General features: G+C 61.6%; 2 protein-coding genes across 12 annotated transcripts in view; one reads left to right on the top strand and one right to left on the bottom strand.

Annotated features, from left to right (window-relative positions):
* Window positions 1-73: 73 nt before the first annotated feature.
* Window positions 74-20,157, top strand: KCNAB2 (potassium voltage-gated channel subfamily A regulatory beta subunit 2). Of its 5 annotated transcripts, none has more exons than XM_052691501.1 (16): window positions 74-159; window positions 5,757-5,875; window positions 6,086-6,127; window positions 13,260-13,303; window positions 13,455-13,492; window positions 13,589-13,668; window positions 14,708-14,752; window positions 15,148-15,192; window positions 15,266-15,309; window positions 15,377-15,463; window positions 17,256-17,341; window positions 17,435-17,555; window positions 17,791-17,885; window positions 17,965-18,085; window positions 18,155-18,243; window positions 18,380-20,157. In XM_052691501.1, exons 2-16 carry the CDS (start codon window positions 5,799-5,801, stop codon window positions 18,467-18,469), a joined length of 1,104 nt encoding a protein of 367 aa, XP_052547461.1. In that variant the 5' UTR covers window positions 74-159; window positions 5,757-5,798; the 3' UTR covers window positions 18,470-20,157. The 5 variants fall into 5 exon arrangements, with proteins under 5 accessions (XP_052547461.1, XP_052547460.1, XP_052547462.1 ...); XM_052691500.1 differs by lacking the exon at window positions 74-159 and adding an exon at window positions 2,111-2,365; XM_052691502.1 differs by lacking the exons at window positions 74-159; window positions 6,086-6,127 and adding an exon at window positions 2,111-2,365.
* CHD5 (chromodomain helicase DNA binding protein 5) overlaps window positions 19,554-24,195 on the bottom strand; it is a 27,438-nt gene continuing 22,796 nt past the window's right edge. For 4 of the 7 annotated variants that reach the window (XM_052691487.1, XM_052691490.1, XM_052691492.1 and 1 more), the window contains 11 exons: window positions 23,996-24,155; window positions 23,763-23,842; window positions 23,481-23,610; window positions 22,854-22,943; window positions 22,358-22,495; window positions 22,080-22,188; window positions 21,782-21,914; window positions 21,210-21,405; window positions 20,852-21,015; window positions 20,634-20,748; window positions 19,554-20,530 (listed from right to left, as the gene is read on the bottom strand). In XM_052691487.1, the coding sequence (XP_052547447.1) occupies window positions 20,523-20,530; window positions 20,634-20,748; window positions 20,852-21,015; window positions 21,210-21,405; window positions 21,782-21,914; window positions 22,080-22,188; window positions 22,358-22,495; window positions 22,854-22,943; window positions 23,481-23,610; window positions 23,763-23,842; window positions 23,996-24,155 (1,323 nt within the window). In that variant the 3' untranslated portion in view covers window positions 19,554-20,522. The remainder of the gene's footprint in view (window positions 20,531-20,633; window positions 20,749-20,851; window positions 21,016-21,209; window positions 21,406-21,781; window positions 21,915-22,079; window positions 22,189-22,357; window positions 22,496-22,853; window positions 22,944-23,480; window positions 23,611-23,762; window positions 23,843-23,995; window positions 24,156-24,195) is intronic. The other 3 variants (XM_052691489.1, XM_052691494.1, XM_052691488.1) reach the window with 2 other exon arrangements.

The raw sequence follows: 24,195 nt of genomic DNA, 5'->3' as shown, positions 1-24,195 counted from the left end.
GGCCGGGACGGGGAGAGACGGCGGTTCCCCCTGCGCCGGTGGTCGCGCCTCGCGCGGCGTCGGGTTACTGGGGCGATGCGCGCCGCCCCGCGGGGGAGGCACCGCCCGGCTCCGCTCCGCGCCGCTCCGCTCCGTCCCACCGCCCGCAGCGCCGCGCCGGTGAGCGGGGCGGGGGGTCGGCGGGGGAGGAGATGCGGGCGGCAGGGATGCGGGGCCGAAGGACGAGGGTCGGCGGGGGGTCGCGGGCAGCGGCAGACCCCGGGCGTTACGGGCTCCCGGCGGCCGCTCGGCGGGGGGATGGGGCGGGACCGCGCTTCTTTATAGCCAATGAGCGCGGCGCGATTTGCATGTCGCCGGAGCGGCGGGCCACGCAGCCAATGGGAGGCGGCGGGGCGGGGCACGCCCCCCACGAGGGCGCCGCGCGGGGTGCGATGTCCGCGCAGTGCGGAGCCGCTCCCCCGCACCGCGTTGCCGCGCGGCCGTCGGATGGGGTCACGCCGGACGTTACCGCTCGTGCGGTGGCAGCGCCGACAAATTCCTCCTTTCTGCCTTTCCGTTGCCGTACCTCGAGCCGCCCCGCACGGCCCCGCGCCGCACACCTCGAGCAAGCGGAGCCAGATTGCCGCTAGCTCTTGGAAACGCGCTGCTGTGAACCGCGCCGCCGCGCCGTGGGCGAGCGCCAAAACAGCTGAAATCCGCGTGTGTAGCAAGTGCGCATATTGCCGAGGAATTACACATGCATATATGCGGCGATTCCCCCGCCGGCTCACAAGAACGCCGCTGCTCGCCGCCGCACGTGGAGATGCACGAGAGCCGTGGGTTTCCTTTGGCGTTTCATCCTGCCCAAGGAGGGGAGCGCTGAGCCGTGCCCGAGCCCCACGCTGCGCCCCTGCCCCGTGTGCAGCCCGTGGCGCAGAGCAAAGTGCAGCACCGAGTCTGGAAGGGCCGCGCGCGGTTTCCTGCCGTGCCAGGAGTGCTGCGGCGCGGTGAGGGGCTCTCAGCTTTTGGTGCTCCCGGTAAATCTCGGCATTGGCTTCTCCTCGTGTTTCCCTGTGCCGGGCAGCACGCCCACAAGCTGGGTTTGCAGAACAGAGGACGATTTTCTGGCTGTGCTGACTGCGGTGCCATCAGTCCCGGCGGCGTGGCACTGCTGGGGCCGCGGCTGCGCACAGAGCCCCTTTGGCTTTTCCCCATCCGAGTGTGATTACAGGCACAACAAGGCTGAATTTGGGGCTATTTTGGGACTCCTGAGGCAGATGCCTTTCCTTGTTTTTCCAAGCTGCCACCCCATGTCCTGCGTGCGGCGCAGAGGGTGGGTTCCTGCTTTCCCATCCCAATGCCAACCGCGAGCTGCACGCTTCTGAAGCAGCAGTCGTTGTTGCTCTCCTGGCCTCTGGTTCTGCTGCTAAACCTGGGCAGGGTCAGCTCTACTGTGATAGAGCCGGGCTTATGCAGATGTTTCCCCTTCACCTCCAAAGCACACATTTTGGGGAGGAGCTCTGCAAGACGGCAAAAAAAGCAAAAGCCGATTAATTAAAAAGCAGCAACCACTGCCAGCGGGGCACCTCTTAGCGCTCACCGGGAGCTCTTGGTGCAAAGACAGAGGCACGCGTTGTGTGCCGGTGCCAGGAGGAAGGCTGGCTCGGGGCTGAAGCAGCCCTCGGTCCCGGTGCCAAGCGGGGTGGCACGGAGGTGACCCGGCGTCGTTGGGTCCCGAGATGCGGTGCTACGCCTCGAGCTCAGCTGAACCCGGTGGGATTCTGGCGGCGGCGCTGGGTGCCGGCACATCGTCCTGGCTCTTTCCGCTGCTCTGGAGCAGCGCTGAGGACACCAAGCCGGTGCCCGTCCTGTTCTCTCCTCGGATCTCACAGCTCCGGTGCCGGCACCTCCGCCCCGCTCCGCGCAGCCCTGCCCCATCTCCGCGCTGCCCTATTCTCTATTCCTTCAGAGCGGCACCGGCGCGGTCGGAAGACGCTCCCCCACCCCCCCGCAGCCCTTTGTCCCGCACGGTGCTGCGCTGCGCACGCCCGCACTGCGCGGTTCCGGCGGCGGCGGTGCGGGAGCGCCGATCCGAGCGGCGGGGCCGCCCCCCCCCCCGCCTCCCCCCGCACCAGCACCGCGTTGGGGCGCGGAGGAATGGGGTAAACGCGCCCTGCTCGGCGCTCGCTGCGGACCGGCACCTGGCACCGCGCTCCCAGATCTGCAGAGCCTCCATCTCGCCGCCGTCAGCTGATTTACGTCTCGGTTCTGTGGGTCTTCCTTGTTGTTTTTTTTTTTTTTCCTCCCGACCGTGCATCTTCATCGCCGAGGAGGAAAAACTTTCGGGGAGGGCTGGCTCTGAGTGCCCGCACGCCGCGGAGGAGAGGTGGGTGCGCGCCGCGGGGTCGTGCGGTGCGGTGCGGTGGAGCCGGGTAGTGCGGTGCGGCTGTTTGTGCCTCGCCCGCAGGTGCAGTGCCGCATCCAGCCCAGATGGATGCAGCGAGTCCCCGCAGGGCTGCACGCCGAGGGTGTTGGGGTGCAGCGTTACTTGGCTGCTCACATAGCGCGGATGTGAAAAGGAACGATGGCCCGCCGTGGGCCCACATGTGATTATGGGGTTTGTCACGCCGGGAGCTGAGCGGTGCTGTTTCGGAGTGCACGGGAAGAGCAGGCGGCCTCACGTGTTGCAGCTCAGTCCCTGCCGGGCGGGTCTCCTGGCGTTACAATGGATGGGTAATGCCATACCTGCACGCCCGAGCTGCTGCAGGGAGCTGCGGTGTGGCTGCGGCTGGCCCGGCTCTGCGGGGACCTGCGGGGACACGAGTGCTGCCTGCAGCCCTGCAGGTACTGCTGAGGGCAGGGACACGGGGACATGGGGACCTGGCATACAGGGACCCAGGGATGCAGAGGATATGCGAAGCATTTGCAAGTCATAGCAGGGCAATGAGTAATCGTCCTTAACTCATCTTTCCGTAGCATGTTTGGGGGAGAATTCGCTGAGGATGCTGTTTACCAGATCCAGGGGAAAAAAATTAGCAGTCTCAGAACGGGCACCTTGAGTGAGGAGAGGCTCTGTGTGGTCTCACCCACATCATCATGTGAAGGGCCGGGAGCTGGGCAGGGGCTGGGTGCCCGGGGGGGTCCCACTGCCCCTCCATCCTTTCCTCATCCTTGCCCCAGCCACGGCAATGACAGCCGCACAGGGCATGGGAAGGAGCGAGCGTAAATCCAGTCCTGCTGGGACTCGGTAGGACATTTGTGCCCATGATGTTTCCCATGTAGCAGCCACCCAAAGCCAGTGCTATCCTGTGGGGACATCCAACAGCATGGTGCCAGGTCTGCCGCTGGAAGCAACCCCTGTGCCTGGGGCTGGCTGGGGCACATGAGCCTCACGTGGTGGCTCTACCCAAAGGATTCCTCCTGGCCAAGAAACAGGCATGGGCTCTCACTTTGGTTTTTTGGCATCACTTCATCCATGGGGTAGGTGCTGCCTGTCTGATCTCTGCCAGCATGTTCCCATATCCATACTACATCTTGTGGGGACCAGGATAAAACCATGCCATTGGATCTCAGCAATTAACATTAATGAATGAGTCTTAAAGCCTCCTTCAAGCAATGCATCAGGCAGAGCCTCTGCTCCGGGCCTTATTAGCCATCAATCCTTCCAGCATCCCAGTGGCTCTTCTAAACCATCATTGTGATGAGGATGGGAGCATTTAGGGCAGCCCTTGCCCCCAGGTCCTGAGCACATCCCACACCTTTATTCCCAGTACCCCACAGAAGAAAACACTTCTGTTTCCGTGCACCACCCTGCAGAAATCAGTGCAGCTGGGGCCTCTCTGTGAGTTTTGCCCTGATGAAACTGAAGCTGAAGGCATCATCTCAGCCTCCAGCAGGGAAAATAGGAACATGCCAGCAGTGCGGGGCCAGGGTTGTTGGCTCTGAGCTTCTGGATGGTCGCCACTGGTTCTGGCTCTCCAGTGCTGCCCGGCACTGTGCCAGCTGCCCCATGGCACACTGCTTTCCTTTGCAGCCGGGACAGGAGCCATTGCTCCATGCTAGAAGAAGGCACTCTGTGGGCTTCCCACCCCCTTCTGCATCTCGGTGGCACCAGCAGGTCCCCCTGAGAGTGGTCACTGCTCTGCGCTGCCACAAACAGGGCCGGGTGTATCCCGGGCTGCCCACAGCCAGCCCACTGTGGAATGCAGGGCTGGCACTGCCACAGTTATGCAGAACAAATGAGCCACTGCTGTGCTGTGCCTTCATTTTCTGGCCTCTCCCACGCCCCTGCTCGTGCAGGCACAGCGCAGTCCATGCCCGGCTCTGGCTCAATGCAGGTCCGTCCCCTGCAGGTGCCCCACATTGCATGCAGCTCCCCTCAGCCTCAGCGTTTTGCTTCCTGTTCGCTCCCCTGGGGAGGGTGTGAAGCGCGGTGCAGGAGCATTAGCGTGCGGTGGGAGGTGCTGTGCATGCAAGGTTCTGTTGCAGGAGCAACGCTGCTGCTGCCCGCGCTGCCCCCTCACAGGGGCGCCCTGCAGCGTCCGCGGACGTTCCATCCAGCCCTGCCCGTGGGGCTGCTGAGCCCCGGGGGGGAAGGTGCTCGTGCTGCAGGAGTGATGCGGACTCCCAGGCACCCCCCACAGGGGCCGGGATGGGGTTGCGGCGCTTGGCAGCATCGCGCATCCGGGTGACACTGCAGCAGCGCGGGTCGCGTCGCTGCGGGGAGCGGTGCGGCAGAGAGCAGCTGTCTCCCGGCATTCAGCAGCCGAACCCGTCCTTGCCGTGAGCTGCAGTGACCCCGTTCCTTCTCGTGCGAGGCGCTGCGGCTGCAGCCGGGAGCAGATGAAGGGGCCGCGGGGCCGCTGCCGCTCTGCGCAGGGTTTGCTGCAGGGTTGCAGCGCGGGGACGGCCGCGCTGCCGCAGCCGCTGCCATTGGGCCGTGCGGGCTGCAGGGGATGCAGCGGGATGCGTGCGTGCCACGCCGGGCTGTGCATCCGCTGGAGAAGCGGCACGGAAACATCTCGCCTCAAATCCAGGGCAGAAAGCAGCTCGCCGTCTGCAGCGCGGAAGATTCGGTGCCGTGCGCTTATGGAAGGATCATTTGAATTTGAAAGATTAAAATCCCGCCCTTCCCCTCCCGCATTCCTCCTCCGTCTCCCCCCCCCCCCCCAGTACAATAGCGTGAAGGCTGCAGAACAGCCGCGGGGATTGGTGCGGGTGGGAATAACGCACAGCCTGCAGGGGGAGCCTCCGGGGGATGCTGTAGCGTCGTGTTGGAGATTTTTTTTTCCTCCCATCAGCAAAATGTTGAATATTGTAGGCCCTGAATTTCTTCACTGCTTCCTGCGGTGTCGCAAGAGCGCACTTAGGGCAGCAGGGCGGGCGCAGGGCAGGAAGCAACACAGGCACAGGCAGCGGGGAGCCCCGCTCTGCACCCAGCAGCGCAGCAACGGGCCAGGCTGGGCTCAGCATCCACATAGCACCCAAGCACACACTCAGCTGGTCCTGCTGTCTGCACCAGCTGCGATGTGGCAGCTCTGCCTTCCATCAAGTGGCAGGAGTTTGTGAGCCCATAATGAGGGCTGGTGGCGTGGGATGGGCTGTGGGGAGCCATGGGGAGCCGTGATGGTCTGGTGGCCGTGCCGGATCCCACACGGGATGGCAGAGCTGTGCCATGCCCGCACCGCACCGCGCACCCATCCGGCCCACAGCAGGAAGCGCCGTCACTCTCACACTCCAACTCTCTGCTGATTCAACCCGGCTTCCTCTTTTTGCAGGGGTGAGGCAGCGCGCGGGGCGAGCTTGGCGAGGCTGGCTCCATGTATCCGGAATCCACCACGGACTCCCCGGCACGACTCTCGCTGAGGCAGACGGGCTCCCCCGGCATGATCTACAGGTGAGCAGCCATGCGAGCGGAGCCCCGGGCAGCCCCTGGGTGCCAGCACCCCGTGTTAGAAGAGCTGAGCCCTGCCGGTACGCCGCGCAGCACTCGTGGGTTTGGCAGCGACCCGTCCCGGCTCGGCTGCGCGGTGCTGCCACGCTCCCCACTCTGCTAACGCGCTTTGTGGCATCTTTCTTCTCTCTCCTCCTTCCTTGCTGTCGGAAGCGCGAGGTATGGGAGCCCCAAGCGCCAGCTCCAGTTCTACAGGTAACCGTGTCCTTTCCTTCTCCCTAAAAACGCCTCTGGGAAGCACAGATGGCCCCCGGTGGGGCAACCCCTGCTTGTGCTGAGGTCCCGTCTGGGGGCTCCACTGGGCCGGGACGCCCACATCTGTGTATGCCAGCTCTGCTGTGGGCAGCTGCATGCCGAAGGACCTGGCTGGGGCATGGGGAGCACTGGGAGGGCCGGGATGTGGAGCTGGTGCTGTGTGGAGAGCAGCCTGGGCTGTTAGCCGTTCCCAGGGGGTGCTCTGGGCACCCATCCAGCCCTCTCATCTGCTCCTTGCATTAAGAGAAATGTCATTAACTGATACCTAAGACCGCAGATAGCTTTTTTTTTACCCAACCTTTTACTGCCTAAAATTAAAAAGGCACTTTTCCCCTGCAGCGTGCCAGCAGGGCGCTGTGGGGTATGAGGACGGCCCACAGCGGCACGAGGAGCGATGCACTGAGTCTGTGTCCCCAAACACAGCGCATGGATGGCTTGAGGGTGGCGAGAGGGGGACAAACCTGTGCTCAGGAGATGCGTGTCCACCCAGAGGTGCTTGCATTTCAGTCCTGGCACTGCAGGGAGGGCTGTGTTCCGTGGATGGACGCCTCAGCCCATGGCACCGCAAGGCGCCGCGCCGCAGCCGCCGGTGAGGGTCGGCTCCGGGCGGAGGAAACGATGCCAGCGTTCATAAAGCAGCTGCACATCCACAGGCTTTTAGCGAAGAAGTCATGAATAATTGAGCTCCTGTTCGCTAGGAAGAAAATACCCTAATAGGGCTAATGGAGCGCCGCTCAAAAACTTGACTCTGGGGGGACTTGTGTTCACCAATTGCTTTGGATGCTGTGCGCCGACACTCCCCTCCATGAAAAAAACCACAGCTGTGCCTCCCTTAAAGCTGTCTGAGGGAACCCTAACAGCCAGAGCTTTCCTTTTTAATGAGCAGGAACCCCAGAAGCCGGGTGAGTCCGAGGCGCCAGGGCGGCACTCGGGGCTGCAAGTGGGGCTGCATTCCCTGCCTGGGGCTGCAATGTAACGCTGAGCTGCTTGGCTGGGGAGGGCTTCGTTTGGGCTTCTCGTTGTTGCAGTTGTTGTTGCAGGCCGTGACACCCCGGGCTGTGGGCTGGGACAGAGGCAGCGCATCGCCCCTCACTCCTCTGCGCGGCGCTGGGGCCCCGTGGGCTGGGATGGGAGCACGGGGTGATGGCAGCACACGGAGCCCAGCATGGATGCTTCGCACCGCCGCACATCACTGCCCGCCTTCGGCAGCTTCCCCAGCCCTGGGCTGAGCCGTTGCTTCTCGCTCTTTGGTTTGCAGAAAGTTTGTGCTAATAAGTGCCTGTGGGTGCGCCCGGTGCTCTCCCCGCCGCATGGAGTTGTTGCTCAGCCAGAAATCACAGAGGTGTCAGTGCAGGGCACGCCATTAATTACCGCCTCGCTGCTCCGATCGTCCCCCTCCGACTCCGACCGCCGCTTTAATTTAATTGCAGTGAGATGAAGGCAGAGAAGCAGCACTTTGCACTCCTCCGGTTGCACAGTGAGGGGCAGCCAGTGGGGTTGTGTGTGAGATCCGTCAGTCACAGAGGAGGGCTCAGTGCCGGCACTGCAGATCTGGGGGGTGCTGGAGGTCAGGGGGTTTTGCTTTCAGCCCTATGGCCCCGCTGCAGAGATGTGGGGGCACCCAGGGAGTGCTGTGCTCAGCGCCTTGTGGCTTTGACCTCAGGTAGGGGATCCTCTTTTTGCATTTCCCTGCACTTTAGGAACACGCTGGGTTGCTTTCCTGTGCATGAGGAGCTCCAGAGCGTTTTCAAAAAGCACTGTTTATCGCAGGAGCTCCCTGGGGTTTTTGGTAATTCCTTGAAGCTAAAGCTCTTTCTTTCCCATTCTTGCTTTTTTCTTGAGGTCATACTTGAGTACAAAAGCACACTTTGCGCCATAGAACTGCTGTAAAACTGAACTTCACGGGAAAAGGAAAGAATGCCCCAAGGCAGTGGGGTGCAGGCAGGCTCTGCTCCGCGCCCATCGCCACTACGGGGCCTCACAGAGCTCCCAGGCGCCGGCTGCTCCCTGCAGGCACTGAGTGCAGTGGGAGTCCCAGGGAGAGCAACAGGGGAAAATCAGTGCCACCTCTTTAGTGCCGCTGCGGTGAGGTCGCAGCGCGCTGTCAGTGCTGCGATGTTGGCTGGTGGCACGGACTGCAGCACCCTGACACGGGCAGCCATGCGCCTGCCACTGCCAGGACGCGTCCCCGTGGGTCCCCATGTAACTGGCACGTGGCAACAGCAACCACCGAGGCAGGAGGCACCGGAGCCTCACACCGTGTGCCGCCTTCCCTTCCCCGCTGCTGCGCCGCATGTCCCGTTCCTTTGGCACCCTGGCTTTCCCGCTTCGGCCGGTTGTTGTGCTGCCCACGGTCGGGTTCTCTCGCCATCCCCATGCCATGCGCAGCGCTGCGGGGTCCGGGGACAACCGGGTGTCCCCACCGCCTGCTGAGCTCCGCCGCCCGCCCCGCAGCCCCCGCGCTCAGGCAGCAGAATGCTGTCCATGACGTACAGCGAGAGCCTGCGCAGCGTGGCCAGCCGGCACCACGCCGACTGGGGGCTGCAGCCGCCGCGCCGCGCGGACGCTCTGGAGCTGCGGCGGCTGCGGGACGTGCGTGCGGCGGCACAGGCCAAGACGTTGGAGGAGTTCCTGCGGACACACGGGCTCTCGCTGGACGGCTGCACGGCGCGCGCCACGGGCATGAGGTACAGGTAAGGGCCGTGGCCAGGCGTCCCCCGGCACTCTGCGAACTGGTGAATCGCGGCCTGAGCCACTGGTTGATCAGCTGAGGCGAGCACTGAGTGAAAGCAGTGGTTCCACCTCTCCCAGACCCCATTGACTGCCAGCAGGGAAGGATCTCTCGTGGAGTTTTCTCTGTGGGGACAGGGGTGGGCATTTCATTCGTTTTTGATCATCTCTTTCCCCTTTCTAGTTATACAACCTGCAAAATGCCATCCTAACCACGCCACTCTGCTGATGGTATATCTATTGATTGTACAGTACAGGAGCAGGGTGGCACTGGGGCAGGGGATGTGGCAGCGTGCTCCACGTGTGCCCAGTGCTGTGCTGTGCTGCCCAGCACATGTGTGCAGGAGAGGCTGGAGCAAAGCGGTGCTTTCTTGTAGGCGCAGTTCAATGCTCTTGTCTTTTCTTCACTTTAACTCCAGCGCTGGCGCAGAATTGGTGAGTGCCAATGCATGGTGCACATGCTGCAACCCCCCCAGCTGGGAAATGCAGCACCAGAGCACAGGGCAGGGGACAGAGCTGAGCCAATGTCCCACGGAGCGCCTGCAAGCACAGGGCCAGCAGGGTGCCATTAATGTTGCATGGAGGTGAGGGCGGTGAGCGCTGCGTCGGTGTCTCAGCTTTCATGATGCTGCTGGGGGGAAAGGAGGAAAGCAGCTCCCGTGGAAGAGAGGGCAGCGGGAGCTTCCGCTTCAGAATAAGCAGAGGTAACATTTACACCGTGGAATGGCTCATTCAGTATTCATGCAGTGGTTATTTATTGATGGAGTGAGGCGATGGAGTGAGGTGCCCGACAGCCCTCGGGCAGCCCCTCGCCTTAGGCCCGGTGCAGGGGCTGGGGGATCCAGTGGGGCCCGGTGGGGCTGCCCCCACAGATCTCCAGCTGTTCCTTTGAGCAAAAGCTGCTGGTGGGAGTCTTAATCTGGGCTCAGGCTGCGGGCAGATTAACACGGGGCTGGGGGAGGGGGGGCTGCAAAAACGCCCGTGATTTCGTGCCCGTGGGAGGCAGCGGCGATGCTCTTTGATGGGGATGCAGCCGCGCTGCCGCAACGGGTGCGGGCTTCCCTGGGTCCACATCACCCATCCCCGCTGCCCGAGCAGAGCAGCTTGGAGGCAGAGGGAAACCCGAGCAGATTACCAATTTTCTCATTGCGCCGGAGGCCGAGTTTATGTAATCCCCCGCGCACCCCCCAAACCGACCCACGGCCCCGCGCCGCTTCTCTCCGCTGTAGGGATCAGCGCAGTCTGTGGCCGCCTGGGCGATCCCTCCCGCTCGGCCCATTACTTCCCGACCACTGGAGCCGCCTGCATCACCGGGGGCGACGGGCAGCTGCTGCGCACAGCCCGGAGCCGAGCGGCCATCGGCACCGCCGCGGCTCCGTCCTTCAGAGGAGACACCGGGTTTGGGTTTCACTTAATTGCCGTAGCTCTCGTCTGGGGAAGTTTCGGGGAAGAGGCGCTCGGGGCGCGGCTCAAAGCGGCTCCAGCTTCAAACCCACCGGGCTTCCGACCCCGGGGGCGCTGGCGGTGCCCGCGCTGCGGACATAGCGGGGGTGCGCGGCTCCCCAGCACGGAGGGACGGGGGGAGCGGTCGCGCTCTGCCTCCCCACCTGCCCCGCCGTTGTTTGTTTGCTTCCTAAAACTCATCAAATATTGATGGCCCGGAGCCGCGCTAAGCCGTGCCGCTCCCCCAGCCCCGCAGCCGTCATGTTGGCTGAGTGATGCTCCGCCGACGTTAGGAGGAGGGCTCTGCCGCGCGGAGTTGGCCGTCTAAATTTAGGCTGCTGCCGCCTCCGCGGCCGCGGGAGGGTCACGGGCGATGCCGGGAGGCCGTGGGCGCGTGGTGCCCTCTGTGCCCCCGCCCCGGGCACCGACCTTACGGGGACCACGCGTCCGCCGTCCGGGAACAGCCTGGGCGTAGGGACGCGGCGCCGCCGGAGGCGTCAGAGGCACGCAGGACTCGAAGTTTGCCTTCAGCCTCGGGCAGGCGAGCGCCGGCGCTCCCCCGCACCTCCGGAGCCGCGCGTCTGGGGGAAGCCCTCCCCGCCAGCCCCGCCAGCCCCGCCATCCCCGGCCCCCGCCGCGCCGCGCCGCACCGGGAGGAGCGTGGGGCTGAGCCCCGGGGAGGAGCGAACCCGCAGCCCGACAGCGGGGCACCATGCAGGTCTCCTTTGTGTGCTCCGAGCACAGCATCAAGAGCCGGAGCGCGGAGGACCGGCTGAACAGGCAGAATGCCAGCAGCCCCAGCCTCGGCACGCGCAGCAAATTCCGGGCGGTGGCCATGGTGGCCCGGAGCCTGGGGCAGCTCTCGGTGCAGAACGCGCCGTCGTCCAGCGAGTCCAGCATCAAACAGCCGGGCATGAAGTACAGGTAGGGGAGGACGTGCTGTGATTGGGGTTCTGCTGCCTGTTTGGGTGCGTTGGATGCCCCCCAGATTTGTGAGGAGGGGGTTCCGGGCTGTGCCGTGCTCTCCCCAGACCCCCTCTCCCCTCCTGGCTGTGGGTTTCTCAGTGCTACAAGTGCTGCTCTGCTCCCTGTGTGCTTTGCTCACCTTCCTTCCCTTCTTTACAGTTTGCTCTCTCTCCCCTCTCGGTGTGGTTTTAGCATAAAGCAGTGGGACAGGAGGAGGCAAAGCGCTCCCACATCGCACTGTGGGGCACAGGAGGAGCGCGGTGTGGGTGCTGTGGGAGCAGCAGCTGTAGGGGACGTAGGGGCTCTGCGGTGCAGCCATCCATGGGCTGCGATGGCATCGGGGCTGTGCAGCGCTGCCAGAACCCCCGGAGCTCAGGGTGAGGGCTCAGCCCTCAGTGCGTGGGTTTGGGATGAAGCACGGCGTGCACACGGGGCGCCTGGCACTGGGCAGATGAGGGAACGCTGCAGCAGTGGATGGCAGAGGCTCCAGGGCAGCAGAACGGTGCTGGGCTTCAAAGTGCAGCAGGGAGGCGTGTTGCTGGGGCGAGATCAGCCATCAGCCCCTGTTAGCATCCCCATTAGCCAACCATCCTACAAGCCGTGCATCCTCAGCACTCGGCGTGCTGCTCTCTGCTCTGCCCTGCTCCTCTTTCCTTGGGCCACCCCTCCGGGGTCCCCCAGGGCAGCGCCTGGAGGCGGCGGCGATGGCATTGCAGCAGGGCCACCGAGCTCTCCAAATGTCCCCGCTCTGCTCCATACAAACTCTGCTCAGAGTGATACTTGGAGGGCTGTGCACCACACAGGGGATGCTCATTCCGTCCCTGCGTTGCTGCGGGCGAGAAACCCATAGGCTTGCATGCAGGAAGCCGTGAGCAGGGGAGCTCCCATTGCCCCAGTGCCGCACTCCTGGCTCGGGTTGGTTCCTCTCCATGTCGCTGTTTCTGCCCTCTGAGAGCCCACGGCCATCACCTCTGCCCCTCTGCTACGCAAGCTAAAAATAAATGGGGCCGAGACACGGAGCATCTGCTCCGTAGCACCCACGTCTTCCAGATGTTGGACAATAACGCAGCAGCGCAGAAGGAAAACATCCTGATTAATCTCAGCCTGAAATTAATAACCGTTGCTGCGGTCCGTCCCCTCGCCCCAGGGATGGGTCCCTCTGCTGTGGGCACGGGACGTGGCACGTTGCTACGCGACGCGGCCGCGCGCGGGCGGGCAGCAGCAGCTCACCTACACTTTATTTATTTTAAAGCTTGTTGTTCGAACCTTTGTGATTTGTAAAAATGCGCCATCAATCACTGTGGCAAAGGCGGAAAGGACGCCTGCCAGCCTGGATTCCTTCCCAAAAGAACGTTCTCCACTTTTCGCTGCTGAGTTTGGGGTATCACGCAGGGCTGCTGCGCTTCTGTGGGCAGTGCTGCAGCTCCCTGTGTCCTCGTGTCCCCGTGGGTGGCTGCTGCCCTGTGCCCACACTGGTGCCCCTCTTGCCCCTCCTGCCCCATGCCCTCACGCAGCCCCCTTTGCTCGCTGTTCTGCTGCTCCAGCAGCAGTTCTTGTCTCTGGAAGGAGCTGCATCCACGCTCCTTTTTTTGTGGTTCATTCTCTCCGGTGCCTTCTGGCTCACGACAGCTCTGTGTTTATTTCTGTTGCAGAAGTAGAGCAGCAACCGGGGCTGGGGCTCGGTGCTCCCAGCCACTCTTTCCCCTTTCTCTCCTCTCCGTGTTCCATAAAATCCAACCCTGACTTCTCCAGCCACAGTTCAGGGCTCAGAGCTCAGTGCTGCTGTGCTCTGCCCTTCTCTGCGCTGTTGCCCTCCTGAGGGGGTTCCACCCTTCCTCCCGCACAGCACCAGAGGGGTTCTCTGTGCAATTAGCTGAGTTAATGAGCACGGTGCGATGTCCAGCTGCTGCTCTAACGGCTCTCTATCTTTCAGAAATCTGGGCAAGTCTGGGCTGCGTGTTTCCTGCCTCGGCCTGGGTGAGTGCACGCTCCCCATCCTGCCCCAAGCAGCACCGCGCTCCCAGCCGCCGCTCAGAGCCACAGAAGTCGGCTCTGTCCCCGCTCTGTAGGGGTGCTGGGGACGCAGCACGGCCACGCTGCGCTCACTGCGTGCCATCTCTCCCTGCAGGGACATGGGTGACATTCGGAGGGCAGATCACAGACGAGGTAAGGACAGCACACAGCCTCAGCAGCAGCTCTGGGCGCACTGGGGCTGCGGCCCTCGGTGTCCCCATGCCCAGGCATCCCCTCTCCCCCCCGCAGATGGCCGAGCAGCTGATGACTTTAGCGTACGACAACGGCATTAATCTGTTCGACACGGCAGAAGTCTACGCTGCCGGCAAGTGAGTACCACTGGCACCATGCAGGGAGCCTTCCTCGCCAGCCCTGCTCCTCCTCAGCACGGCCAAATCGCTCCGGTTCTCAGCTGGAGGTGCTCTGGGACACATCCTGAGCCCCCTCGCAGCTGTGGGCTGGGATATATTTAGCAGGCAGAGCAGCACTGTGGGTATCGACACAATGGCAGAGCCTCTTTTTTTCCCTTTAAACCCACTCCTGCATTACGCAGAAACCTGAGCTGGGGGAGGAACGGCGCGTTCTGCACACTTGGCCCCACGTGCTGAGCAGGAGGAGCCCCAGCACCCAGGGATTGCTCCGGGCTGGGCACCCCCCGACCCCACACAGCCCCCCGACCCCACACAGCCCCCCGACCCCACACAGCCCCCCGACTCCACACAGCCCCCTCCCTCAGCTCTGCACTTCCACACTCCCGAGGTTCCCAGGTGCTCATTCAGTCTTCAAAGCCCTTCAAGAACAAGCGTGCTCGCAGGCTCTCCAGTTCCTAAATATTTGAAAGAGGGTTTGGAAGGAGGGCTTCTGTCCTGCAGCACGCAGGAACGTTCCCCCCAGGAGCACTGGTAGGCACTTCCCATCCCCGCGCCGCACGCTGCCCTCTGTTTGCTCGCTGAGGACAGCCGCTGTCATGCAGGTTGGTTTGAAAGTTTGGAGAGTGGAAATAATTAAATCATTCCGCCTCTCCGCGCTCGTTTTGGGAAGTCATTTCACATTTGCTCAAACGTTCCATCCCACCACAGCGTCTCCTGCTGGGGTGAGGGCTCCGTCCCGGCCCGTGGCCTCTGCGTGTGCTGACCCGGTTCTGCTCAGCCCCACTGATGCTGGGCTGGGGGCGGCCCCGGTGCCGAGCGGTGTGACGAGTGGGCCCACACAGCTGCTTCAGAATAGCAGCTCCTGCTGTTTTGGAGTCCTTCGCTCCCCGCTGCGTCCCAACGCCGCTCGCAGTCACTTCTCATTACTGACGCGTCTCTGACCTAATTCCTGCTCCAGCCTAAAGAGCTCAAGGCTTATGTCTCCCTTTCCTTGCAGGGCCGAGGTTGTGCTGGGAAACATCATCAAAAAGAAAGGCTGGAGGTAGGTCTCACCGCCAAGGTCCAGCATCCCACACTGCTTTACTTTTAGGCAGCAGGTTTCCCTGGTGATTGTGATGCTTGTGGGCTGGGAGGAGTGGGGAGAAAGAGCCCACGGGGCGCAGGGCTCACGCATTGACCGAGCATAGGCACAGCTGGGGCTGGAATCCCCAACCCCAGAGGTGTGCAGTGCAGAGAGGTGGCACCTGGGGATGCAGTCAGTGGGCACAGTGGGATGGGTTGGGGTTGGACTTGGTGGTCATAGAGGCCTTTTCCAACCTTAATGCTCCTGCGAGTGGGTTTGGTGGTGATGGGCTGATGGTTGGCCCAGGTGGGCTTTAGTGGTCTTTTCCATCTTATTTACCCTACTGCTCTATGACTCTGCCCTTCTCCCTGCAGACGATCCAGCCTGGTCATCACCACCAAGATCTTCTGGGGAGGAAAGTAGGTAGCAGCCGCCCTGCCCCGCAGTGCTGCGGCCGGCAGCGGGCTCCCACTGCCCCTTCTCTTCTTTCAGAGCAGAGACGGAGCGGGGTCTGTCCCGGAAGCACATCATTGAAGGTATGGCTGTGGGGTGCGGGGTGCGGTGCGGAGCGCGCGCTGCCCTGACTGTGCTGCATGGCTGCAGGTCTGAAGGCGTCGCTGGAGCGGCTGCAGCTGGACTACGTGGACGTGGTGTTTGCCAACCGGCCCGACCCCAACACACCCATGGAAGGTGGGTGCTGCGCTGCGGCCGTGCCGAGGTGTCCGACCCACGGCTCCGGGGCCACGTCCCTTCCTTCCCCGTTTCCTGCATGCTGTGTGCCGTATTCCATTGCCATCCGTGGGTTGTAACCATGCTTCTTGTGGCAGGCTTTCCCCTGAAAGTGTGTTTCCCATGACAGAGCGTAACCCCTTCAGCTAAAGCTCTCTGAGCATCCATCCCTCACCCCGTGCCAGGAGTGCGGCCGGGGGCTGCCGTGGTGCTGGGGGAGCGCGGCCCCATCCCCCGCTGTGCCCTTCGCTGTGACACCGGCGGCTGTAACCTCTGGTCTCTCTACATCTTTCTTTTATCACCAGGGCACCCATTTAGTTCTTCCAAGTCGAGAACATTCATCATAGAAGGTACATCGTACCCGCAGTCCGAACCCCAGTGGCATTTTATGAGACAGAACCTGCATTTTTCATTAATTTTGATTCCTTCCCCCCTCAATAACCCTCTCCATAAAATGCGCAAAGGAAAACAGCAGCAACAGCCAAACCAAAATACCCCCCCTTCCCCAGAACATCTTGCAAGTGAAGGAACAAAGCCGACAGCTGCGCTCCCATCCCATCCGCTCCCCTTCCCCGCATGGCTCCAGCATTGCGCTTCTGGTGCCGCTCTGGCACTGGGCAGTGCTCAGGTGAAGCCGTCAGTCCTTGCTGCACGCAGCTCTTCTTGCTGTCAGTCTGTCCCCACGCAGTGCGTCCCGAGGGCACAGTGTAGCCCAGCACCCAGCTGTACCCCTGTGCCGCTTGCAGCGTCCCCTGCTGGCACGCAGGACGGGCGCCCTCCATGCAGGCCCCTCCTGCCCCACGCCGAGCTGCCAGGTCCGGCTGCTGAAGCCTTTGGTTGACACAAAGCTCGTGCTCGGCTGAGCTGTCGCTGCTGGTGTTGTTAAACCAAACTTCAGCCATGTTCTCCTTTCTGCTTCCTTCACTTGGCATGGCATCTTGGCTTGCAACCCAGCCCGCGTGGTTTGAAGCAGCGTGCTGCCGCCTCAAGTTGTGGCAGCCCCCCACCCCTTCCTCCCAGCATCGCTCTGGGATGGAGCAATGAATCCCTCAGCTCCACGTTTCCTACCGCCCTGAGCCACAGTGGGCACAGCAGCTGTGCTTCCAGCCCGTTGGTACCAAAGGGTGTGGGAAGATCCACCTGCTTCCCTCTTCCTGCAGCATTTGCAAGCGCTGTGTGCCAGCGCAGCGCTGGGGATCCCCATTCCCACAGGCCACGGCACAGCCCAGAATGGGCTACAACTACAGAATGCCGGGTTTGGGGTTGGTGCTCTCTTTTGTATATCCTTAAACCCTGTTTTGATTCGTTTCTGTGGTGGAGCACTTTGGGATGAGCTGGAGGCAGCTCCAGCCCCGTTACCTGGGAGCAGCGCTACGTCCCCAATTGCATCCCTTCCTCAGTGCCCTCCTGTGCCCTCTCCTGACTGTCACCGCTCCCAGAGGACCATACATCGCCTTTTTGTCCCTCCCTCCTCATCTCAGCACTCCGACCTCTGCCCGCCTCCATGTGATGCTCTCCGTGTGGTTTGACCTGGGTCTGTTTTCAATAGATCTGGAAATGCGTTCATTGCGGAGAAGCGATTTCCACGCAGTCTCTCTCTCTCTCGGGTCGATTTCCATTCCCTTTTGTTTTAATTTCCACACCCAACTCCTGCCCGTTTGGCGTTTGGATGTACACTGCTTGCAAGATGTGCACGGCCCAGCCCCATCCCTGTGCCCTAACGCCCGCCTGCTGCTCTCCCTTCCTCCGGCAGAGACGGTGCGCGCCATGACCCACGTCATCAACCAGGGGATGGCCATGTACTGGGGCACGTCGCGCTGGAGCTCCATGGAGATCATGGTAGGAGCCGCGTCCCTAGGGGTCCCACAGCCCAAATCCCTGCCGCGTGGTGACGGCGCCGGCGTGCGCTGACGTTGCCAATCCGGGTTGCAGGAGGCGTACTCAGTGGCACGGCAGTTCAACCTGATCCCACCGATCTGCGAGCAGGCTGAGTACCACATGTTCCAGCGGGAGAAGGTGGAGGTGCAGCTGCCTGAGCTCTTTCACAAGATAGGTATCCATTTCACACGGGTCCTTCTCCCGAGGGCTTCACCCGCTGCTCCTCCATCTCCCCGTGTGCCCCAGCCACCTCCACTCCTGCTTACCTCATCCCAGCTCCCCAGGCTGGTTTCCTTGCTGCCCCTCCTGCCCTCCAGGTCGGCCCCAGCACCCAAGTGCTGCCCAGCCCCAGGCCGAAGGCAGCCTGCGAGGTGCCCAGGTCACTCCCTGCTCTGCTCTGCTCACCCCAGGTGTCGGTGCCATGACCTGGTCACCGCTGGCGTGCGGCATCGTCTCAGGGAAGTATGACGGCGGCATTCCTCCGTACTCAAGAGCATCACTGAAGGTGAGCGCCATGGAGAGATACGCAGTGCGGGGGTCTCGGGGCTCCTGAGAGCCCCCCACTCACCTCTCTCCCACCCCAGGGGTACCAGTGGCTGAAGGACAAGATCCTGAGCGAGGAGGGCCGGCGGCAGCAGGCTAAGCTGAAGGAGCTGCAAGCCATCGCCGAGCGCCTGGGCTGCACGCTGCCACAGCTCGCTATCGGTAAGGGGGTGGGGGGGCGGTGCGGGGCAGCGGCCGGGCGCCGCTCAGCTCTGCACTCCGCATCCCCAGCATGGTGCCTGCGCAACGAGGGCGTCAGCTCCGTGCTGCTGGGAGCCTCCAACGCCGACCAGCTGATGGAGAACATCGGAGCCATACAGGTGAGACGCGCAGCGGCACGGCCGCGCGGTGCTGCCACGCGTTGCGGATGAGTCGAAAGCGCTGCGCGGCGATGCTGAGCGGCGCACAGAGCGGGAGGCGGGGCACCCCGCACAGCTGCGGCTGCGCTCCGTGCAGGTCCTTCCCAAGCTGTCGTCTTCCATCGTCCATGAGATCGATAGCATCCTGGGCAACAAACCCTACAGCAAGAAGGACTACCGCTCCTAGGCGCCCGGCACGCCGCCCCGCCGCCCGATCGCTTGCTTACGCTTGGATGAAGCAAAGTGGAGAGCGCGGCCCGCATCAAGAACAGCACGCCAAGAGTGTAGAGAAACCGTTCCAAACGTCGCTGCAAGAGAACATAACGCTTACTACATAACATTTACTTTGAATGCAAGAAAGCCGCCGCCGGGGAGAGTGCTGGGCAGCGCGCGCCCGCGCCTGGACTCGGAGCCGCGGGGCGCACGGCCAGGCTCTGCGCTGCGCTGCTGGGGGCGTCCCGGCTCCGTGCGGAGGACTCAGCCGGCGGGGGCCGTCCTGGGCGGCGGCCGCAGCCGTTGCATGCGTCTCCCTGCTGCTTCTCTTCTTTACTTTGTGTTTCCGGACAAGGAGGCCGTTGGGTGCAGCTGTGCTCAGAGCACCGCGGGAGCGTTACGTGCGCAGGGCTGGGTGCTGGCCCGGATCAGCGCCGGGGCTGTAAGAGGCTGCTGTGCGACACCACCAACAAACCACCACCACCCCTCCTTCCAGCGCTCTGCTCTGCAGCCCCGGCACGCTGCGTCTGTGCCCTTGCCTGGGATGGGCGTGAGGGAGGAGAAGATGGGTGGGCAACGGGAATCCCTGGGCGGGGGGACTCCGCACAGCCCCTCCCCAGGCAGCGCCTGCTGTCCCTCTCCCCGTGCAGGGGAAACAGCAAACGCTGCTGCGTGGAGGTGGAGCAGTGAACGTGCGTGCAGGTGGGATAGATAAGGGAGAGCTGCCATTTTTATATATCTGCACAAACCACGCAGAAATACACATAAGCAGGTATATAGAATTGCATATCTGCGTGCATCTGTAGGCAATGTACAGATGTGTCACTGTGCTGACATCACACAAGCACACCTACATACATGTACACGCTGGGATGGCACCGAGCACCACGGCACATGGTGCCACTGCCCGGGGCTGTGGGCTCCAAGGGGGGCAGCAGGGGGGGTCCAGGCAGGGGCTGGCTCCTCCCCGAGCATTGTGCCCCCCTCCCACCCTGATCCCTGGGGTGGAAGAGCAGAGCTCCCCTGGTCGCCAGCACAATAACGACGCTGCTCCCACCTCCTTTTTACAGGATTTATTAAAACACAGAGAACATGAACCAAAACACACAGAGTACAAAGTAAATGTGAGTGTGTTGGTTACAGGTGCCATAAACCTCCTACGAAAGGTCACCACGGTGCAGTCAGTATCACAAAATAGCAGCCCACCAGGCACAAAGGCAGCAGTCCGGCCACCCTCTGCTCTGCTGCAGCAGCCCCCACGACCCCCCCCCCAGCTCCAGGCAGCTTGTGGCCGCAGAGAGGATGGAAGGAAGCCCTGCCCAACCGTGCTCTCCTCCGTGCAGCATGGCGAGGGCAGGTTGCAGGCAGAGGGACCCAAGGCAGGGCTCACTGCAGCCCAGGGATGGGCTGGGAGCGGTGGCAGCCGACTCCTCTCCTCCTCCTCCTCCTCCTCTCTGCTCCCTGTGCTGCAGCAGGGCAGCGGTGGGCATGCGCTTGCTCAAACACAAAAAGGACATAAAAATAGAACTTACAGGGAAGCTACTGAACTGGAGAAAGCTTGGCGCCTAACGGTCAGCGTGGAACTGGACTAGAAACAGAGCTTCCAACAGGTCTCCCTTTAACTCTGATACATGTCAATAAAAACAGACATAAATACTGTTATTCTGTATCCCTTCTTAACTCATCCCACACTTCCGGACAAACTCTTCAAGTCTTCAATAAGAAAGTGCAAAAAATGTACAAGGAAATGAAATCCCCTTCAGAGAAGTTCTGGCGATGGTCGGGGTCACGGGGGTTGAAGCACACGTGGGGACGAGGGGCGCGGGGCTGCATCCCCTCTGCCCACTGCATCCCCATCCCTTGGTGACCCTGCGGCTTCTTCTCGGGGCTGCAGAGTGGCCCAGGGGCTGCTGAGGGGACAGACAGGGACTCGTGGTCTGCCAGCACACGGCAGCTCAGAGGATGGTCACAGGTGCAGCCTTACCTCAGGTGGGAATGGGAACAGCAGAAGAAAGTCTTGGAAAGGGCTAAATATCTGTTGGTAAGAGAGAAAACAGCTGCTCACCACCATCCTTGCTTTGCACTAAGATCTGTCACTTCAATTTCCCTGCTTGTGTCCGTCAGAAGCTTCAGCCTACCTGTCACATAGGGCCCCAGAGGCATCTGGCTGTAGTTGACAATCCCACCCGGCCCAGGACCTCTGAAATTCGGTCCAAAGCTGTTGTTGTAGATCTGGGAGGAACCGAAGGAGCCCTGAGGAAAGAAGGGAAGCTGGAACACAGGGTGTGCAGAGCAGAGCTGGGGCAGGGGACACAGGGCTCCCCAGGGCAGCTCTGCGCTCCTCCAGCCCACGCACCTGCTGCACCGCGGGCTCCCCGCCACGCGTGGTCAGGCGGCTGAGGATGCTGCGCTCCGACATCTGCAGCCGTGCAGCCACAGGAGGGATGCGGGACAGCATGGAGGGCAAGCGCGTCACATCAGCCTTCATGTCGCTCAGCAGCTCCTCGAGCTGGTTCAGCACTGCAACGCACAGCCAGAACTGCTGACCCCAAAGCCCTGTGGCAGCTCCGTGCCCGCTGTGCTCCGCCCCGGTACCTCGTGACCCAACTGAACATCGGCTCCTCCTCCAGCAGCTCCCCAAAGCTGCTCTGTCCAGTGGTCTCACTCGGCACAGCCCACCCTTCCCTGCACCCCCCGCCCTCTGCCCCACGTACCCTTGTGCAGGACGGCATTGGCAGGCTTGTTCCCCGCGAGGGACTCTTTGGAGAGATGCTGGTGGCTCTCGGCAAGGCACTCCACTTCAGCCAGACGGGCGTTCAATGCCATGGCCGGGTGATTGGGGTCTTGAGTCATGTTCAGGTACGCCGCCCGCCGCAGCTGCTCCTCTATCACCAGGGCCTGCTCCAGCAGCTGGGAGGCACAGGAGAGCAACGGATCAGGACCAGACCCTGTGCCCGTGCGAGCCAGTGCCACCCCCATGCCTGCCATCCATCCATCCGCCCCAGCCCCACAACTCCTGGGTTTGTGTCGTCCCAACGCAGCCCAATCACACACTGAAGTACCCCAGAAAGAGATTTGGGCAGCAATTCCACAGCACTGCCCCATCCACATGCCACATTCTGGAGCTAGCAAGTGCTCCTGCTCCTCCAGCCCTGCCCCTCAGGCTGCTGCCTCGCTGCCACTGACGCCTCGCAAACATCTGCCGCCTTCTGCTCCGCTCACCTCGCCGTGGGGCTCTGCTCTGTGCCACCACTAAGGACTCACCAGCCCTGGACCTGCAACTCGCCTTGAAGCGCCGGGCGAGGAACTTGTTCTTCATCTCCAGGTAGTTCCCTTTGTGTATCTCTGACTTGAAGGGCTCGTTCAGGATCACGTAGCGCGGGTCGTTCTGGATGTCCTGCCAGCGGGCGTAGCCGTGGCTGCCAGGAGGGAGCGTCAAGGCAAGAACCGGCCAGCAGACAGCACTTCTCAGCAACACGTCCCCAGTCCCCTTCCCCGCTCCATCACCTCCCTCCCCACTGCCCTCACAGCGCAGCCTCCTCCGCCCGGCACGGGGAAGCCATCACCCAAAAGCCAAAGGGTACGTGACGATCCCTGCCAGCAGCCAGTAGTCGTGCCTGCGGTGCCAGATGTCATAGATCTTGCTGGAGGAGATGGCAGCTCTTTCCTCATTCTGCCACAGCGTGTGCAGCTCTGCAGAAACAGAAGAGAGACAGCCTGGTGAGCCAGCAGGGCTGCTGGGCACAGCGTGCAGGGCGAGAGAGGAGACGGCCCAGGGAGCCACGGAGCAGCGCTCAGTACAGAGCTTTACATAAAAGCTCTGCAGCAGTAAAACAACCAACGGCTCATCTCTCGTGTTTACCTGTAAAGCCTCCGTCAGCAATGTTGAACATGAATCTAAAGTTCACGTTTCTGTCATCCTTCTTTCCATCCTCCTCTTCTTTGTCACCATTTTGCTGAGCCTCACTTTGCTCCTTCTCTTCCACCTTGGTATCCTCTGCTGGGCAAACATGGGAAATTACAGCTGCCCAAACTTATGCAGCCATCAGACCGACCGCTGCTACCACTGCCCTCCCAGCTGCAAGGGGAAGTCCCCCCTAAAATCACTGCTAGAGAAGCCACCCGCCACCTCCTGCCAACAGCTGCTGGCCATCTGCCACCTCCAGCAGCTCCTGATGTTTTCACAGCAGTGCCCACTGCAATGAGGTCCTGCGGAGGCTCCTGAGCACCACAGAGCACACTGCCCACTGCAGGTGCTGGCTGCAGCCCCGTGCCACAACACAGACACCTGCCTTCAGTCGGAGACCCTGCCCAGCAGGGCACTTCACTTCTCTTTCCAAAGCCTCCTGGCACCTTACCTGGCTTGACTTCTTTGTCCTCCCCTTTACCAGGACTGCTGTTTGACTCTGGCTTTTCCAAAGCCTTCTCCTTTTCTTGGACTCCCTCATCTGCAGAAGGGAACAGGACTTTGAGAGAAGCATAACGTGTAAAATGCTCTTCAGGAAATAATATATCTGTATGGATTGTAACTTCCAGGGTAAAGCGACCGTACAGGGTACAAGCACTGATCACAGCTTACTTTTGATTTGTTTTAACTTGTAGATTATACTAAACTGATGCTTTAACATTACAGTGTAGATTACATCTGTGACAACATGGTATCATCATCTAAACAGCAATCTGGAAGTCCAACAGAAAGTCTTTTCTTAGGAATTTCCACTGGATGTTGTGACATTCAGGTTTCCCTCTGTGATTTGGAGAAGAGAAGCCAGCAGCAAGTGCCAGAATTTGCCAACAGAGAGTTTCTGCCTGTCAGGAGCACCAAGCACCTGAGGCTGTCGCAGTGCGCGCTCTGTGTCTGTGCACCTTGAGCTGAAGAAATTCCCCAGCACACATCAATGTCAGTGTAACTGTCAGAGCCCTCACAGATGTCCCCAATGCTGCTCAGAATGGAGCCCACACTCTTCTGAGCCACAGAGACTCACCTTTCCCCAGGGGCTCAGGAGAAAGCTCAGTTTTTTCACTCTCGTCCTGTTTCTCTTCCTTCAGTTTCTCCTTGCTTTCACAGTTTTCTTGGTACTCTTCACTTTCCACCTTCTCAGTGCTTCCGGGCACCTTAATGTCAAGCACCCACACTAATTAGCCCAGCAGCCAGAGGGACGTGGTTTGCTTGCAGAGGAATGCTGCAGTACCTCCCAAGAAACACCATGACCACAGCTCTGCAGCCCGCAGGGCAGCACTGTGGGCACAGGCTCATGATCCCCTACCTGGCTGTCAGATGCTCTCCTGGACTTCTGCTCCACTTGGTCCTTTTCCTCCTGGAATCCAAGCGGTGGATCTGTTTTTTCTGTAACACCAGCAAAGCAAGGAAGCTATAGACAGGAATCCCATGGTGCCAAGGGCACAGTGCCAGGCAGATACCTGCAAAACCTTCTGGTGTCCTGTTCCACCTCCCTTCCTAAGGCAGACCACAGCCACAACCAGGCCACTGTGCATTTACCTGCAAGGGCAAGAGGTCCTGCATGTACGTGCGCTGGGCTGGCGGGGACAGGGGTGTTGGGATCTGAAGAAACCATTTCATTGCACTTCTTGCTCTCCGGGCCCTCCAGAATCATATCTGGGGTGCTGTACTTCCCATTGACATGCTCAAACTCCTGCACCTGGGGCAGACACACGACAGCAAGTCAAACATGGCGGCCA

This window comes from Tympanuchus pallidicinctus, unplaced genomic scaffold (assembly GCF_026119805.1).
Source record: "Tympanuchus pallidicinctus isolate F22 unplaced genomic scaffold, pur_lepc_1.0 scaffold29, whole genome shotgun sequence".
Lineage (NCBI taxonomy): Eukaryota > Metazoa > Chordata > Aves > Galliformes > Phasianidae > Tympanuchus > Tympanuchus pallidicinctus.
This window is presented reverse-complemented; position numbering and strand designations above follow the sequence as displayed.